Source organism: Acanthopagrus latus, chromosome 17 (assembly GCF_904848185.1).
Source record: "Acanthopagrus latus isolate v.2019 chromosome 17, fAcaLat1.1, whole genome shotgun sequence".
Lineage (NCBI taxonomy): Eukaryota > Metazoa > Chordata > Actinopteri > Spariformes > Sparidae > Acanthopagrus > Acanthopagrus latus.
In genome coordinates, this window is record NC_051055.1 from 2,290,848 (window position 1) to 2,308,529 (window position 17,682).

At 39.8% G+C, this 17,682-nt stretch overlaps 1 protein-coding gene across 2 annotated transcripts; it reads left to right on the forward strand.

Annotated features, from left to right (window-relative positions):
* Positions 1-4,777: 4,777 nt before the first annotated feature.
* preb (prolactin regulatory element binding) lies at positions 4,778-16,626 on the forward strand. Of its 2 annotated transcripts, none has more exons than XM_037075502.1 (10): positions 4,778-4,973; positions 5,350-5,541; positions 7,038-7,236; positions 10,217-10,467; positions 11,964-12,044; positions 13,271-13,398; positions 13,537-13,710; positions 15,153-15,225; positions 15,326-15,485; positions 15,582-16,626. In XM_037075502.1, exons 2-10 carry the CDS (start codon positions 5,407-5,409, stop codon positions 15,674-15,676), a joined length of 1,296 nt encoding a protein of 431 aa, XP_036931397.1. In that variant the 5' UTR covers positions 4,778-4,973; positions 5,350-5,406; the 3' UTR covers positions 15,677-16,626. The 2 variants fall into 2 exon arrangements, with proteins under 2 accessions (XP_036931397.1, XP_036931398.1); XM_037075503.1 differs by lacking the exon at positions 4,778-4,973 and adding an exon at positions 6,114-6,262 and having other exon boundaries at positions 5,414-5,541.
* The last annotated feature ends 1,056 nt before the right edge of the window (positions 16,627-17,682 follow it).

Genomic DNA, 17,682 nt, shown 5'->3' on the forward strand with positions numbered 1-17,682 from the left:
ATCTTTGGTTGTGGAAGCTGGATGTTTGCCCTGTCACCATGGAGATGATGTGATAACACATGAGCAGTGTCCCTAAAAAACTGAGCAAACTCTGTCTGATGATGGCCTCCAGGTGTGGTTGAGAGCTACCAAGTGGACCTTGAGTTAACACTGAGGTTTTGTTTTATAAAGTCTGGATTAGTCAGTAGGAGATCATAGGCTTTCTTAAAGCCTCTATCAAGTCTGTGTGGCATCCTCTCAACAATGCTATCAGAAACAACAATCTAGCTATTTAAAGAAGTCTCAATTGGTATTTTCATCCACTTGGCTGCAGATTATTATGCTTTTATTTTGAAGGTACACTTGGTAACGCTTCCGTCTTCCGTGTGGAGGTTTGTGCGTAACTTGATGCGGACACCTCTCCGTGTCCACATTCTCTCCCTCGGTGTCCCCTCCCCCTGAACCCATCACCGCCTCCTCCCCTCCGTCCGCCCGCAGGTCAGAGGCAACAGATGCGTTTCGTGATCCAGCCGCTCTGCGTCACCAAGTTCACGTTCAGCACGCCCAATTACAGCTGACCATGTGAGGGGAGGATGGCAGCACACCTGAAGCGGCTCCACTGTGAGGAAGGGCTTCAGTCTCACTCTCATGATGAATTAGTCATGGGTACTAAATCAACTACACTGCACTGAGACCTGGTAATATCACCAATATCGTTTTAACACATTGTAAAATAATGGCTCTTTAGAGCACTTTCTACAAACATACTAGAATGTGTCATTTCTAACTCGAACTGTGTTGTTAAACATATTTAGTAGTAGTTTTGTGTTAGAAATATTAATGACTCACTATAGTTGGATTTGATATAAATAAAAGTAAACATTGATCATAACGTATGTTCCCTGTTACTATGACAGAATTCAATGCTCTAAGGAAAACATGTGACCCTTTGTTGTGTCTGGTGTACTCAGAACTTTCATGTTAATGTGTTGCACTAGCCTAAAAGCTTTGAAAGAAGTGAGTGAGTTGGCGTTTACAGTGGAAAATGTCACTTCAGAATCTCTCGCGGGGGTTGAGTTGGGTTGAGATTTGGATACTGTGAAGGCTGCAGGATATTATTCACATTACTTTCACACTCATCAAAGCATTCAGGTGAGCTTTAAATCTTTCACTTGCCATCTTAATGCAAAGTTGTGGTCACTAATGTTTTTGACATCCAGACGACATTGAAACATAGGACTGTATCCAGGGCTGTAGCCAGGATTTTACAAATACCAAGGTCACATGTCCTGGCCCTGCTAGTTAATAAATGAGTTATCACTAAAACATTTTAGTAACAATCACATGTGACTCATTACCTTTATATATCCTGTCTGCAACTATGTATACGCATATATGTTTAAATGTGACAGCTCAGTATGTCTCTGACCCGACTGAGTCAGTTCCTCAATGGATATATGCAGGCTTAAATCTTGTGGTGAAACCTGAGCCTGAAGGATGATGTGGTTGCACAATGCTGTACAACACTTCCAGTGCATTCATGTGACTACATCAAACCTGTCTGACACCATCTCATTTCAGTGAACCCACACTGCTGGTATGCCTGTATTGATTGTTCCACTGATGAGATCACAATTGTCCATCGACCAGAATCATTTTGTCAGCATCATCTCCCAACTTCAGTGTCCCAAATCAGCTATCAAGGTCACATTCTAAAAAAAAAAACCCACAACACACATTTTCCCCGTTATGTGCTTGTGGATTCCCAGATTTAACAAAATAGTGTAATAGGAACATGTCTTCAGTCTGGGAAGCCAAGAAAATTAACCTTTGTCTCAGGCAGGCTGTTGCCCACAGAGGATTGCCAGGCTTGTGGGTGCATCATAAGTAATTAATTTACCTTGGGATCTCCCTAATGACGTTACAGTGGGAGATGGATTACTGAAATATAATTAATAAACTGTGTGCTTTAATATGAGGAGCTACTGAGAACTACTGAAAGTGAAGAAAGATTATGTGTTGGGTAATCATTTGCTGCGTCATTTGAAATCTGAAGCTTTGCACTTATATAGATGTTTTAAGGCAGTGTGTGGAACAAACTCCCAACCAATGTCAGGACAGCAAACTCACTTGTTCAGACTTAACCTGGACCCCGCATAGCATGACTCCCTCCGACTCCCCCAAAATCATAGCACTTATGTAGTTATGGTATCTTTAATAAATAGCAGCTATACTTACTTTATCGACAGGGATATGTTGTGTTTTTGCTTGTGACAAATGTAGTTATTCTAAGTAAATGTAGATGGAATTGTGTCTCCTGTTAGGACAATAAAGCCATTGTTCTATTTCAATGAAATAACATTTGATTTATAACCACAAGAGCTCCATTCAGCCACTTGATGAATGGTAAACATTTTTACTTACATGCTCTCTTGGTGACTTTCATACAGGTTTTATTACAGTAAATGTGTTTTTAAAGCGAATATTCAGATTTAATACCCAGTGTTGTCAACATCACATTAATACATAATTTTCATTTTCACAAAACCTAGTAATAAAATAGGACTTGGTTACATTTCACTTAAAGGGATTCTATGTAACAATTTGTATGTATTCATCACTTTTTATTGTCCATAGGGGAACAGAGAGGGGGTGCAACAGCAGCTAATGTTAGTTTAGAAATGGGGTCTGCTAACATAATGACCTGCTTTAAGCACAGCATAGAAGTCTCACCGAGCCCCTTTAAAGACTGTCATCTGATAATGATGAGAGGTGTGCAAAGAGAGGTATGGAAATGAAGATGTGTCGATGACATGGTGAAAGACAGACTCGTTGGGGGAGACCAGGAGCTCAGTGGACGGTGGACGTCGGCCAGGATGCCAATGGAGAAACACTGCGGCTGGTCGACCAGGACGCAGACTGAAGAGCACTTTCATGTCAAAAATGGATACGGCCTTTAGCATCTCCACCACGTACATCCCGCAATTGTCTGCTGGGTCCATTCTGGTCAGTTCGTTCTGTTACAATTATGGCTAGCAAGATGAGGGTGTAAATGCAGACAACACACAGGAGGCAGGATTGGGGAATAAAATGCAAACAAAAAACTTGATATACGAAAAAACAAGGAACCCAGAAAAAAGAAGAAGTAGCAACAAGAGGGCTTGAACAAAGTGCAAACAAAATCAAAGTACAAATGAATGAAAACACAAGCAACAAAAAAACAGAAACACCACAGGGAGACATTGAGGCGGGAAACACAGGGTGGCATCACAGGGGATCATGGAACAATCAAACGAAGACATGAGTGAAAAACAAGGACTTTATACACACACACTAATGAGGGAATGAGGTGCAGGTGGAGTGAAGCGGGAAAAGGACAGGTGAGGGAAAGGAATGGAAAAACACAGGAAGGAGGGAAAATATTAGAGAAGGACACAGTGGTACAGTTTCAAAATAAAATACAAACAACTAGAACTGGGATCATGACAATAGTAAGTGTAACCCTGCATTGGCCAGATGTTGTGTGGCTGGTGGTTTAGTAACTATTATGTGTATGTTTTATAGCATTCTCACTACATTGTGAAATTTTATTCAGCACTTGTTAGAAGTAGCACCACCTCCATGATTAAGTCATCAATTGACTAATTATTCAAGATGAAAAATTAATCACAACAAATCAATCAGTCTCATAACTGAAAGCTGCAAATTCTGATTAAATTGATTTCCATTTCTGTCATAAATGAAAACACGGAACAAACCTCTCAATTGAACATATTTCATTAACTACTAAGGGACATGAATGACGATTAACGACCACTAAACCTATATACAGATATGCAAATAGAATGGATGAAAAATAAGGCATGGATGAATGGTACATTTATTTATTGCTGACCGAATTAATTCATGAGCGTCATCAAAAACAAGTTAAAGAAAAGACAAGACAATTAAGGGAATGATTAACTAAGATCATCACAGGCAAAAATCTTGATGATGAGCAAAAGCCATGACGATGAGAGCCGACGACGAGAAAACAAGAAACACAGAGGCAAAGCCCAAGTCAGCATATGTTTTATAGTCCAAGCAGCGTGTTTTTAAATCTTTTACTGATGTCTTATTCATTTCTTTGTGTGGTTAAAGAAGTGACCTCTCACTTTAAGTGAGGTTATATGATTTTGATTGAATGTTCCAATTATATGACTTGCAAAAAGGAAACTCACTTGTTCTGTCATCAATATATGTGACATGTCACGAGAACCAGTGGAGCGTTAAGATGAGAATTCTCTCATTTGTAGCTTATAATATATATCATTGTTTAGAAGTTATAACCAAAACTCATTAGATGGCCGCATGATATCCTTTGAATTAACAGACTATGAAGCAGTCATAATATCACAATGATTGCATGTCCTGAAACACAAGATATACATTTATACATTTTAATGGACAGTTCTGTCCAATTCAGACATTTAAAGTGGATGGAGGGAGAGAGGACCAACTTATTGAGTCTATTTCTGACTCCTGAAAGGTGTATGGCATGAAAATGAGGATGCAAAGTCTGTGGTTGGTGGAAAAGGGCATCTCTTCTCAATTCTGTTCTTTGTCTTGCTTGACAACCTTCCTCCTTAAGATAAGAACGAAGAAAAAGAGCCTATAGATTAAAGCATACTAATGCTCATGATAGGTCTCTTCTAGAAAATAGGAGTTCAGATCATGTTTTTACTGTAATCTGTCTCCTGTGTCTTCCACACAGCGAAACTTCGGCAAACGAAACACAACAAAAGCGTGCTCTCTTTTGGTGACGTCACGACGCAGCGTAGGCTGCTGACGTGTAGGTAGGGAAGTGGCTGTCGAGCTGTCTTTAGCCGCTAGCTCTTAGCTCAGGCTTTTCATCATAAACCGCTGCCATTGATTGCCCACAATGGAATCATTTAGATTAAAACTTGGCTGTCTGATAAAATAATAACGGGAGACAGAACGGGGCATTTGGACAGGTATGGGGACCAATTTACTCACTGGCAGGCTAGTGGGCTGCAGTGCTAACATTAGCAGTCCTGACTGCTGCAGCTAAACTGTGTTGACATCGTTGTTGACTATGGACTCTGCACTTTGTGGTCGCAATATAACATTGGTGTTTTTTAAGTTACTTTTAAGTCAAAGCAGAAATGTTTAGTGATGTACAGTTGTCACAGTCGTTTTATCTCATGCTGGTGGTGACAGGTTGGTGCTTACTCTGTCAGCTGCTAACTGTTAGCGTTGGACCTAACGTTACAGTGTTAGCCCAGGTTCACTTTATGCTGCACCAAAGAAATGCTTTTTGGGGTGGACAGTGAATGCCACTGAGAAACTGACACTCTCTATCATCCACAGGTGTGGTTGGATGCAGTGGTTTTAAGAAGACGTGTGAGTGAAAATACAGCACCAACAATGGGGAAGAGGAGGGTGCCAGACCTGTACAGAGCCCCCTTCCCCTTGTACTCCATTAAAGTGGACCCTAAAACAGGGCTGGTGATCACAGCAGGAGGAGGAGGGGCTTCCAAAACAGGCATAAAGAATGCTGTGGTAAGTACTCAGGATCAAGAGAACACACTGTATTTGTGTGTGTGCATTCAGTTTTATTATGTGTACTATTATTGTTTACCACAGGTTGAGGTTCCTGTTGTCATGTGCCTGTTGGCATTCCTAGTTGGAGCATTTAATTTCCCTTGCTTTTGAAAAAAAAGAACAAAAGCATTTCTAACATTTCTGTCTATGGGCAAGCTTTTAGTGGCATGTATTGAGATTCTGAAGCATGCAAGAAGGTCTGAGTACTGTTGTTTTTTACTCAAGTCCTGTGCTTGAGTACAATTATCAGGTACTTTACTTGAATATTTTCATTTCCTGCTACTTTATACTTCCTCTCCACCACATTTAGTTGTAACATTAAGTTTCTAGTTACTGTGCAGATCCAGATTAATTAGTGTTTACAGGCTAATAATTCTGATGTGTCAACAATCAGATAGTGTGTGGGACATGGTGTGAGATGATGCTGCATCATCCTGAGCGTGACATAAAAAATAATTAGTGCAAACAAAGGCTATATATATCTGCAAGGCAGTGGCTTGTCTGGTTACCTTCCTTTCTTCATCTGCTAGGAGTCAAGTCCTTGTACATCATGCATCAATGCAACACCAGGCTGGAGTGCATGACTAGCCTGTCACAGCAGTCACAGTGCGAAAAATGAACTGCGGAAAACAGTCAAAAGTGTGGATTCACTATGTACAGCAAAAAGGCAACAAGTCAGGTAGTGTGTCAAATCAGAAGAAACATTCAAGGCAGCATGGCATCGACGTGAATAAGTGTACTGATTCTGATCTCTAGCCGTCTCAGAGCCCGACTGTCTCGGCACATCGCAAGTACCCGCAGTAGTAGTCACTTTGGCATTAAAAGGGAGTGGCAAACCTGAAGAGTGTCACAGAGCGGTTAGGTGTTGTGAACTGCCACTGAATAAACTTTAGTTCCAGCATTTTGAGTGCAAGTTTCCTTTTGTAATGTTGCCTGTCTACCACAGGGCGTCACTATTGCTGCCCCAGTGTGACAAAGTACAGTAAGTGCATGTCAGTAAAGGTTCAGTGGTACTAGGGATGTGCATAGTATGTATCCCTGCGCATTAGCGCAACTGGGCACTGACCCCACTGACCCCACTGACCCCACTTCAAAAAACACAAACTATCCCTTTAAAGATATGTGGAAATTTTTGGCTTCATATTTAAACAAAATTGATTAATTGATTATTATTGATTAATTATTAAACATTTTCTGACCAGTGTTCTATTAGATGTAAAACAGACTCTGCAGCAAATCAGGACCCAAAAGGTTTAAGCAGAATTTGGTGCATTTCTGAAACTGGTATTGATTTCGGAACAACCTTAACTTCATGACATTGAAAATCCTGGTTTTAGACTCAATTTACCTTTCTAATGCATTAATCTGGTTATGTAGTCCACTTCCCTGGATGATAGGCATGATAAGAGTGTATAAATCAGCAGCTGTAGCAGATTCATGTCTGTGTCTTTCAGCAATTCCTGGATCTGCAGCTAGTTGGAGAGCAACAGTACAGTGCCACTCTCCTTCACTCTCATGATACGGACACACGTGCCACCATGAACATGGCTGTAGGTAATGGTGTGATTGCTGCAGGACAGGATGGGACCTGCTCTGTGATGAGCTTTAAACACTGCACACAGAAAGAAGGAAGCACAGCTGCTGCTAAAGATGGTGAGATTTGCCTGCTTACTTACAGGACAACAAAAATGTGCTACATTTATTGCACTTGTTTGATATGTGCCTATTCATTTGTTGATTACAAGTTCATGTGTTAATCTTTACTTAGCCATGATAAGACGTTTGTGCACTGAGAGAAAAAGCGTTGCATGTGCGTCTTGTCTCTATGACAACAACATCTTAGCAACCACTGCTGTATGATCCCCACGGCCCCTTTGCTGTCTACTGTTCCTTTGGTTTTTAATTGACATTGGGACATCAGAGCGAGGAGGCTGTGATGACATGATCCATAGGAGACAAAAATATGGTGAATATTTAACGGCCAGAAAAAAGTGTGATGGTGAAGACACCAGCGCCTTTCTAAGAGATTCTCAATAACATGTTCATTTCTCAATGCATCTCAGTGATCTAAATTACTGCACATTGCTACTTTTTCATCATTTAAATTCCCCTTCCCTGACTACAGCAGTCTACAAAATAAAAGCTGCAAGCTGTTTTTACAAAACAAAACATGTATCCATCAGGGTTATTATAGTTAACAAAAACTAAGATTAAAACTGAAACTAGTAGTGAAAAATTAAGTTAGTTAACTGAAATAAGAATGAAAATGACAATTTAAAAAAAAACAAAATTAAATAAAAGCTAGAATGAACAAAGCAAGCGGACTCTGGTGCCGATCGGGTGGGACACCTGGAGAGCGATTGCCATTTTCAAGGCGTCACATGCAAAAAAATCATTATTAGTGACACATCTACAAAAATATGCCTGCTTTTCAAAATGATAAGCATTTATATTTCATATGAGCTTATTCATGCATGCTTGCGCCCCCCAAGAACTCCCATTCCCCACGCTGGCTCACTTTCATTTTTAAAAATTGCATCTGTCTAATTTTCCTTCGGGTGCGAGTCGGGCATCGGTAACAATTTACAGCGGGTCGGCTCGGTTGCGGAATGTGATTTGTGCTACTGTCGGAAAACGGGTCATATCCTCTAGCTAATTATCAAGCTAAATATCAAACATGCTAGTTAACATCAAGGACTGTGGTGAAAGACAATGGTAAAGTATTTCCTTTCTCTAACACTGAAATCCAGTGTTAGAGAAAGGAAATATTTTACCATCGTCTTTATGCCAATGGTTTTACATGAAATCAGATTTTTTGTGAATATACAATAACAAACTAGATGTTTCTAATACTCTTCAAACTCACCGTAACAGTCAGTCATAGGTGACATATTTGTCATTTTGTAACTAATTCATGGCTGCTTCGGAGCGACACACAGACCCACCATCTGTCACCGTGTGTGTGTGTGCATGAGTGGAGGAGCCTCCGAGGGCGTGAAGTGCACTGCTCCAAGTTCAAAAACAGCTTCATATTATTTTTTTTCATTAATACAGCTCTGAATTAGCAGTACTGAAATCATTTAAAGTAATGCAAACAAAAGAGACTGACTGAAACGTCAGTATGCATTGGAAAGGCAGAAATATTTTTTCACATTCCATAATTAGACTTTGGCGCGGCAAATAAGACTATGGTGGGCCACTACAGTCCGTCAATGTATGGGAAACACTTGAATGGTAGATAAATTCAGCTTCATTTTCTCCCTTGAGTACTGCCTGTCCTGCAGCAAGCGCTGTGCTGCTACCCTTCCTCCAGTCCAGAGGGTGACAAACAAACAAACAAACAAAACAAAGAATAAATGGAGTGCCTGTCAGTCAGCACGGAGGGAACACTAGCACCGAAGTCAGCACCAGGGAATAGCACCGACCGTATTCACCTGTTTCTTCAGAAGCCTGTGGGTGCTGCCATGACAGATAACTGCTTCCACCAGCGCTTTTCTGTTTCCGGGTGCCTTGCAAATGCATGACTGACCGCTGCCACCACTGTAGTATGAGCAAACTTGCATCTGGAGGCCCTGATCACACAGTGGGGCGACGCAGGAGACCAAGAGATCCAATCCCAGCGATGGAGCTTGGGGTGAAGTGACGGCAGAGGTCCAGGAGCTCCTGCGCTGAACACCTGAAGACCCCACCAGCAACAGTGGAGCAACAACCATCCAACATCGCCGCAAGCCGGGAGAGACCACAGCAGCAGAGAGTGACAAAGGAGCCAGGCGGTGAATAACCCCGAGGTCGTGGTGGAGGGGGGACCAATGGAGCAATGATGGACAGCCCACAGAGTATTGAGTATGTCAGTTTGAAATTTAGCATTGCTAGGCTAACAGCTGATTAGCGGAGAAAGGTGAGTCCACAGAGCCAATTGTTCAGGTGTGCAGCCTTAATAGCATAGCCCCAGAGCTTGGACAACTTGGTTTTCTTTTTCCAACAGAAAAAAGCAGTTTTGCTAAGGATTGAGAAGCAGCAATATTCACGCCAGCGTCCTCTGGCATCCTGGTTGCCATGGTGATAAATGAGCTGACATGGATGAGATCCAGCAAGGGACTGTCTGTGACAACCCACTGGATTTCTAGAGGCTTTCTCTTAATACCTGAAAAACTAAAACTAAGACACTAACACTAAACTAAACTAAACTAAACTGAAACTAGTCAATTCCTCAAAATAAAAACTAAACTAAAACTACTAAATCATTTGTTGAACTAACTCAAACTAAACTGAAATAAAAAGCAAACTGAAAAACTAGATAAAAATAAAAACTAATGAAAATTTCAAAACTATAATAACCTTGATATCCATCAGCAGTGCCTTACACCTTTGCTGTGATCTACAGTAATATTGTTTTGTCATCAGTCAGGGAAGGGGAATGCTGACAAAGCATCTATTGACAAAAAAAAAAAAAAAAATACTGTCCATATTTCAAAGCATTAGAGCAATGTCGCAATGCAACAAAGTTGATAATGTCCACAGCTCTACTCTACATATACTGTGTTTCTTAATATGTGTCTTAGTTTAAACAGCTCTTATGTTTCCCATTGAGATATTTGTTAGCAAGTGAAATTATGTGTCGTCTGTGCTGTAGGGAACATTGCACAGCAGGGAGATACCAGGCGGCGAGCTGGGAAAGGAGACAGAGGTGGACAAGATGGAGCTGCAGTGTCTGGAGAAACCCCCAATATGAAGGATGAGACAGCTCACATTTCTGTGGCTGATTTGGCTGAACTGCAGTCAGACCTGAACCCTCAAGACCCACTCCAGAAGGTGGTCAGGTTCAGTCCTGACTTCACCCTTCTGCTGACAGGAGGCACAGACGGACATATCCGAGTCTGGGAGGTAAACAATGTGCCGTCGCTCATTTCACTTTAGGAGTTTCCTCAGACCAGCCATGCATGTACTGCTTTAGTACATACCAGGCATAGTTTGACACAGGGCATACAACGCTACCCAGATTTCAAACTGCAGGATCTGTCTTAATTTTAACCCGACAATTGTTAGTTATAGTTCTTCAGGGGCTTCCAGAGGCAGCATGTCATGCCAGATGCCCCTGATCTGACATAGCCAGAATTCAACTTAATGCAAAAGAGGAGCATGTAACGTCTCAAAACGCAACATGCCACTACCACAATCCATTGTATGGTTGTATATTAAAACAACTGAGTGGCTGAGTGAATCAAGAGAGTGGAATACAGTCACACAGTTTTACAATGAAGACTTAGACTTTAGACTTTTGTTCATCCCACAACAGGGAAAATCACTTGTTAAAGTAGCAGTTGGACAGACATACAATAAGTATGACAAAAAGACTTGAAAAATACTAAAAAAAGATTTAGATAAGAGAGAAAGATACAATATAGAAAGGACTTTATGCCATGTGCATTACATACCGGAGGCAATGTGCGTTATATACAGGAGGTAAGTGTGCATTGTATACAGGGGTAAATGTGCTGGATGCATAAAAAAAATAAAATAAACAGACTCAGTGAAGAATATGAATATGTATGAAAAAAATGAAATAAATAAAAATAGTATTATTGCACAGGATAATTGCACAAGATGGCGGAGGTAGAAATGAAGTGTGTAGCTGTGACCACATAAGACCAAAAACTAATCTTTGTTAAATGAATTTCATAAACTTTATTAACTCCTTATAAGGTTTTACAGACTGACTAACCTCCTGGTTCAATATTGAAGACACCAAACCGATTCAGCAGGTCAGAGTGATTGAGTTAATTGAGGTAAAGTGGGATTTATTACAGTTGGTTGGACTGTGCTGTAAAAATGTTGGTACTGTACTGCCCTCTGCAGTAAACTCCCTTGATTGGTTTTAATTACACTCAACCAAGGAGCATCTACTTTAAGTCTTTGCAGAAGGTTTGAGTTCAGGCTCGGCTACAGTGAGTCAATTGAGTTCAGTTTCATTTTTTGTAAACGGTTTGTTCATATTTTCTGTAAAACTGCACTGTACATCTTTGCCTGATTAGGCACATTAGCTGTGGTGTTTTAATGCTCTCTGCAAGGAAAAAACGAATCCATCTGCTTTGAGTTGTGGTTTTCTGGTTTTCTGATTGTCAGACGCTATATAATGGTACTGTGTCTTTTATAATTTCCCTGTATTGAAAATGATATTGAATATCAGTATTTAAGAAGTTAGAACTAAATGATATTAAACTTTTTCTTGACCATTAAAAAAAAATGATAGATAGTGTTAACGATAGATTATGATGGAATTTTTAGGATATTGTCTGTCAAAGTGATGGACAACAAGAAGGTCTAAAACAACCTCTGGCACCGATGTCTAGACTTTGATATATGTTCTGACTCTTCTATAGTTTCCATCCCTGAAGAAGAAGTATGACTTCAAAGCACATGAAGGGGAGATTGAAGACTTGGATATGAGTCCAATGAACAAGGTAAGGTTTTGACACCTCTTGGTGTGGATTTTTGATGTAAACTAGTGCAGTGCGTACTTTACAACAGCATGCCTGTTTGATTTGGCATCTAGTATTGCTGATGGCAACTCTCAAGAACAGCTCATCCAAGTACATCACATTCCATACGGATTGTACAGGGTTATCATACACAGGAGCAACATGGATGTGGGTATGAAGTGGTCTTGGGCTGCACATAACAATTATTTTTCTATAAATTAATATTATGATTCTGTTATCAATTATTTGATTAACCTGTAGACTAATGTATAAATGATTCTAAACTTTGAAATTATCTCTAAATTAGTCAAGAGTTTTATCAACTCAAATAGTCCCTAGAGGCTAAAGATTGTTTTTGAATTACGGAATTCATATGAAAATTAATTTTATCTAAATATATTAAAAGCTATTCTCATTATTTTTTCATTATTGTATCTAATCCTGTAATCCTCAGTTTTTGTTTCTACATCACTACTGTGTTATGATATAAATTATAACAATAGTCCCTAGGTGTCAGATGTCTCATCAGAAAATTACTGGACCTCAAATTCAAATGATTGACAGATTGTGATCAAAGGGGGCAGGTCCAGCTAATTGCATTTATTACCCTGTTGGACTCATGAAGGTCAGTTTAAAACAAAACTGTAAGGTCAATAACAACCATTATAGATATCATTCATTCACTGCACTACTGTAAATCAGAGGCTGTCCCTACACAAATTTGGGGATCGAAACAATCAGCCGTCAACTCTCTCTGAAGTCTGTTCTTTCATTTTTGTGTAGGCATTTCTTCATCAGTAGTCATACATTGTAGATATGATGAGTTTTATTCTTCCATAGACTTCAATACAGCTGTCACCACAGTCTGGCACCAAAGTGAGATGATTGAGTGATGTAATGACTCTGCCTTCTTAAGTTACTTGCACTGATACTCCTGCTGCTTCTCCAAAGTGAGGGCATGCTGACTGAGGTCCGAGCCAGCTGTAAGCGCTGTTTTCTCTGCTACTCTGTTATCAGAGCATGTGTGAAATGATTTTACTCTGACTCGGTTATAACATCGACTGCTGCCGACTTGAGTTGATCCCTTGGCTCTCAAGACACACGAGAAACATACATAAAGACAGACAGAGATTGCTTGCTTTATAGTTAGATAATCATATTATATCTTGATTTATCAGTAATGAGTCATATGTTGTGCTCTCCCGCAGCACCTGGTGACTGTTGGCCGGGACTTTGCCTGCAGTGTATGGAGTGGCAGCCAGTTGGCTATGGGTCTTAAATGGCTTGAGACCATGCCTCAAATAGCTGAGAAGACATATCGATATATGGCTTGCAGGTAAAAAAGAAAAGAAATCCAAAAACAAAAAATATCTTCCTAAATGAAATCTTCTTCCTATGAATATCCCTGCTGTTCACCCCGCTATAAATATGACATGACAGTGGCTATACATGGTTGTGTTTACATGTATTTTAGGTTTGGAAAGGTGGAAGACCAAAAAGATGTACTGAGGCTTTACACGGTCCAGATTCCCCATAAACGAGACAGAAAACCTCCTCCTTGCTACCTCACCAAGTGGGATGGCAAGAGCTTCTTGCCCATGCTGACAGCTCCTTGTGGAACTGAGGTCATCTCCAGTCTAGCTGTCAGGTAACTAATAGGGTCATATTATTACATGTTAACCATTGATGCTGAGAGACTTCCCTCAGACAGGAGGAAGGGAGGGTTTGGTCTGGACCATCTGATAGCCCTGCCTCAGACAGGGTACTTGTTGACAGGGTACTCGGAGTTTGCCTTGCCTGTTGTGTAAACAGCTGGTTCATTTTACTCTCGGTTTTTGTCAAATAGGATGCCACACACTTACAATTTACAATTTTACACCTTAAAATCAGTTCTGTAGGCCAATTAAAACATTTGATACTCATGTAAAACATTTGTTATTAAGGAATCTAGAGAATGAATCCACGTGAGTGGTGGAACCAGTGAAAAACTATAATTAATTTTGCGTAGCTTTGTCATCTTGGTTATTGAATGACATTGTATGTGAGGTGTATACTTGGTATTTATGTTTTTTATGTATCTATTTTTATCCTGGTATTAATGTTTTTATGTTTTTATCTTTGCCCTCTCATAATTTGCACTAATAAGGGGTTGCATCTCAATTTCATTGAACATTGACAATAAATATCTATTATATTACATTACTTACTATAACTATTGAGACTGATCACTTCATCCATCATTTTGTGTCATTTTCCAACTAAAAGCTGTAGTTACAAACTCTCTTAAGGAAACAAGTCAGTAGCTTTTAAAAAATCACTACAGATGCACATATAATTTCTGCACACACACACACACACACACACACACACACACACACACACACACACACACACACACTTGTGCTTTAGACTAGCTGTTATAAACCATCTGAATAGGGCCCAGGTTTTTTGAGTAGTGAGATAATAAGATGGCATCTGGTGGGTTGTTTGGTGATGTCTATGCAGATGTGGAGAAGAGACAGGAGCATAATCACATGTTGCAATGGGATGAATTGATGTATCTGTTATGTTTTTTTTTTTGAGCTACTATTGAGGAGGAAGTCTATATGGAAGAATGTGTGGTGTTGAATTGTTAAGCTGCTAACTCTTGCCAAGTCTAAGTTGTCTGTGCTGGGTTTAATAAGTATGTGCTGTAGTGAAATGGGTATTGTTGATTCAAGTATTTAAGATAATGGTCAGTAATGGTGGCGCTATGAGTTCAGGGTGTTTTCGGGGTCTTAGAATGTGTTAAAAGTTGATGAATCAATTTAGTGAAAATTGAGGCCCTTAAAAATGATTAAAACGTCTTAAATACCATTTTTCCAATTTTATAGCTTGTCTTCAATATGCATGTTTATCCAAACAGGTAAAGTTTGCCTGACTTGAATCATTGCGTGACCATGAGTTGTTATCAGACGTTTCCCCCTCCACTCCTCCTATGATTTTTTATTTAAATAGATATTTGAGGCTCTTGGAGGTTAAACACTTGGAGGAAATACTTCAAAAAAAGGCAAGATTAGACTAAAACAATCTGAACCCTGTCTTTCACAGTGACTCTGGAACATTTCTTGGCCTTGGGACTGTGACAGGATCTGTGGCCATCTACATCACTTTCTCCCTGCAGGTAAAAACAGCACTGACACACAGATACAAACCAGCAGATGCATAAATCAACCAAACGTCCTATTGTATGATGACGACTTGGTCTTGCTTTTTGTGTGTAGAAGCTGTATTATGTACAGGAGTCCCATGGCATTGTTGTGACGGACCTGGCCTTCCTGCCTGATGTGCTAAAGGGCAAAAATATCAAAGGGAATAATGAAACAGCCATGTTGAGTGTAGCTGTGGACAGCCGCTGTCAAGTACATGCTGTCCCCAACCGAAGTAAGTCCTCGATCATCGTCCAGTAAGCACTGTAAGGCTCTATATCATAAGCTCAGACCTTTTAACCTTTTATCCTTTGCTTTGCATATACTCCAGGATCCTTTCCTGTCTGGCTCGTGCTGTTCTTCTGTGGCCTCATGGTAGTGGGAATCGTCCTTCTCCTTCAATACCTCTTTCCGGGATTTATTTAAATCATGCAAGTCTTGTCATGGTTCAGGGTTGATGGAGCTTGGACACATCTTTACAAGACTTATTTTGCCAATGTCACCATCAGCAGTAACATCCAAACCTCAACCTTCTGCTGCAGCACAGCTCCCAGTTGAACCTGTGAAGGCTCTTCTAGCTGCAGCGCTGTCCCTGAACAGCTTTTATGACACCCTGACATCATCCCACTGGCTCCTACTCAGGGTTGTTCTTTTCAGACCTGTAAACCCAGAATCAAACCAGGACAGACTGTAGGATTTTATCTGCTTTGATCTCTATCAATTATTCTTAATCTTTCTTGGATCCATGTTGAAGGGCTCAGGTTCATGAGTGTTTAAAGGGTGGGATCTTTTTATTGACATATTTAAGGAACAGTACACAAATATATAAATGGCACATAATGTGCCTAATTTTGGTTCCTTGTTTACACACATACTTTGAATTAGCCATTGTCTTTGAATAACTACTTTTAGGGTTTTTTGATGTGTTTTCCACTTTATCCACTTGTGGGCAGTAGAGACCAGACAGTTAACTGTCCTCTGGTTCAGGACCGCCAGTGAAGATAAAATGCTAAGCATGTTAAAAACATCTATTAGTCTCAGCACATTGATTTTTTTAAGTAAGACATGTTTGACAAGTTTATCTAAGTGTACACGAAGCTGAAAGTATGTGAAAGTATATTGATTATTTTTATTGATATTCCTTTATTTTATGGAATACATTGTCACCTTCAATTTTATTTAAACATTCTGACTACAAATATGTTCCCCAACAGATGAAAAAGAAATGTGAATTAATTTTCTATAAGACCAAGCCCGTATTATTGTAACATGGCTAAATGACAGAAGAAATAAAATATTAATGAAAAAGATGCCTAAAAAACACTTTTGCTTTTATCTTCATAATCAGAGTCTCTGATCTGCAAATACAGTATGTGTATATACATCTATATGAATGTATATGTGTGCATACATTCCTCAAAAGAAATAAAAACATTTACAGTGTAACACAGAGTCAGTTCAACTCCAGGGATGTGAAGTGCGTGTGAATCAGTTTCACCTGCTTTGGTGCAAATGAAAGTGACAACAGGTGCACTGGAGAGGCAAAAGCAAGACGTGGTGGTGACTGAGTCTTCTCTAGTTTTGTGTTCTGCCAGTGTCCTTGTCACTACGTGTAGCATGAAGTGGTATCTGCACTTCAATCAGGCTCACAGGTAGTCCAGCTCTTCCAGGATGGCACATCTACACGTGTGGATGCTAGAAGGTATGCTGTCTCTCCCAGCACAGTGTTGGGCAACTTACTTTTAAAATGCAATGTATTACATATTGCCAGTTACCTTCGTTTTAAAAGCTTTTTACATTGCAATATTACTGCCTAAAAACTGTGTAAAAATATATTAATATTATTACACTAGTTTTAGTTACTTTCAAATAACCTCTACAGAACAATCAAACAGCCTAGATCTTTTGAAATAAAGAAATGGTCTTGGACAAAGTGATGAGCAGGCAGACAAAGAATCACAATCACAATTTTAACTGGAGACTCAGTCATGTGAAACACAACAGACATACACATAATGTGGCCTATAATGACATGAAAAGACTAAAAACTCTTTCTATTTTAGTCCACAGAACAAGGAATGCATGGACATGTGATTCAAGACTGTAAATTAAAGTGCTTGGAGGATCAGGCATCAACATTAGGCCATGAAAAATTACTCATATCAGTCACACAGAGACTGAACACAACTTATAGGCTATATTAAACACACCCAGAGCTTATTGGTGTTGATGGGTTCTTAAAAGTCAACAATAAACACTTCACTTTTTATGATGACTTTTTTATGACTAATTAGGTGAATTGGCTGTCATAATTCAGGCTGAGAAAGCAACATTCCTCTATGTGCTAAATATGAAAGAGCTTGGAATGGGACAGCCCAGGTCAGCCACTGTAGTGTATTAACACACACTGTTTAAGGCTGCAGCCCCAGAAG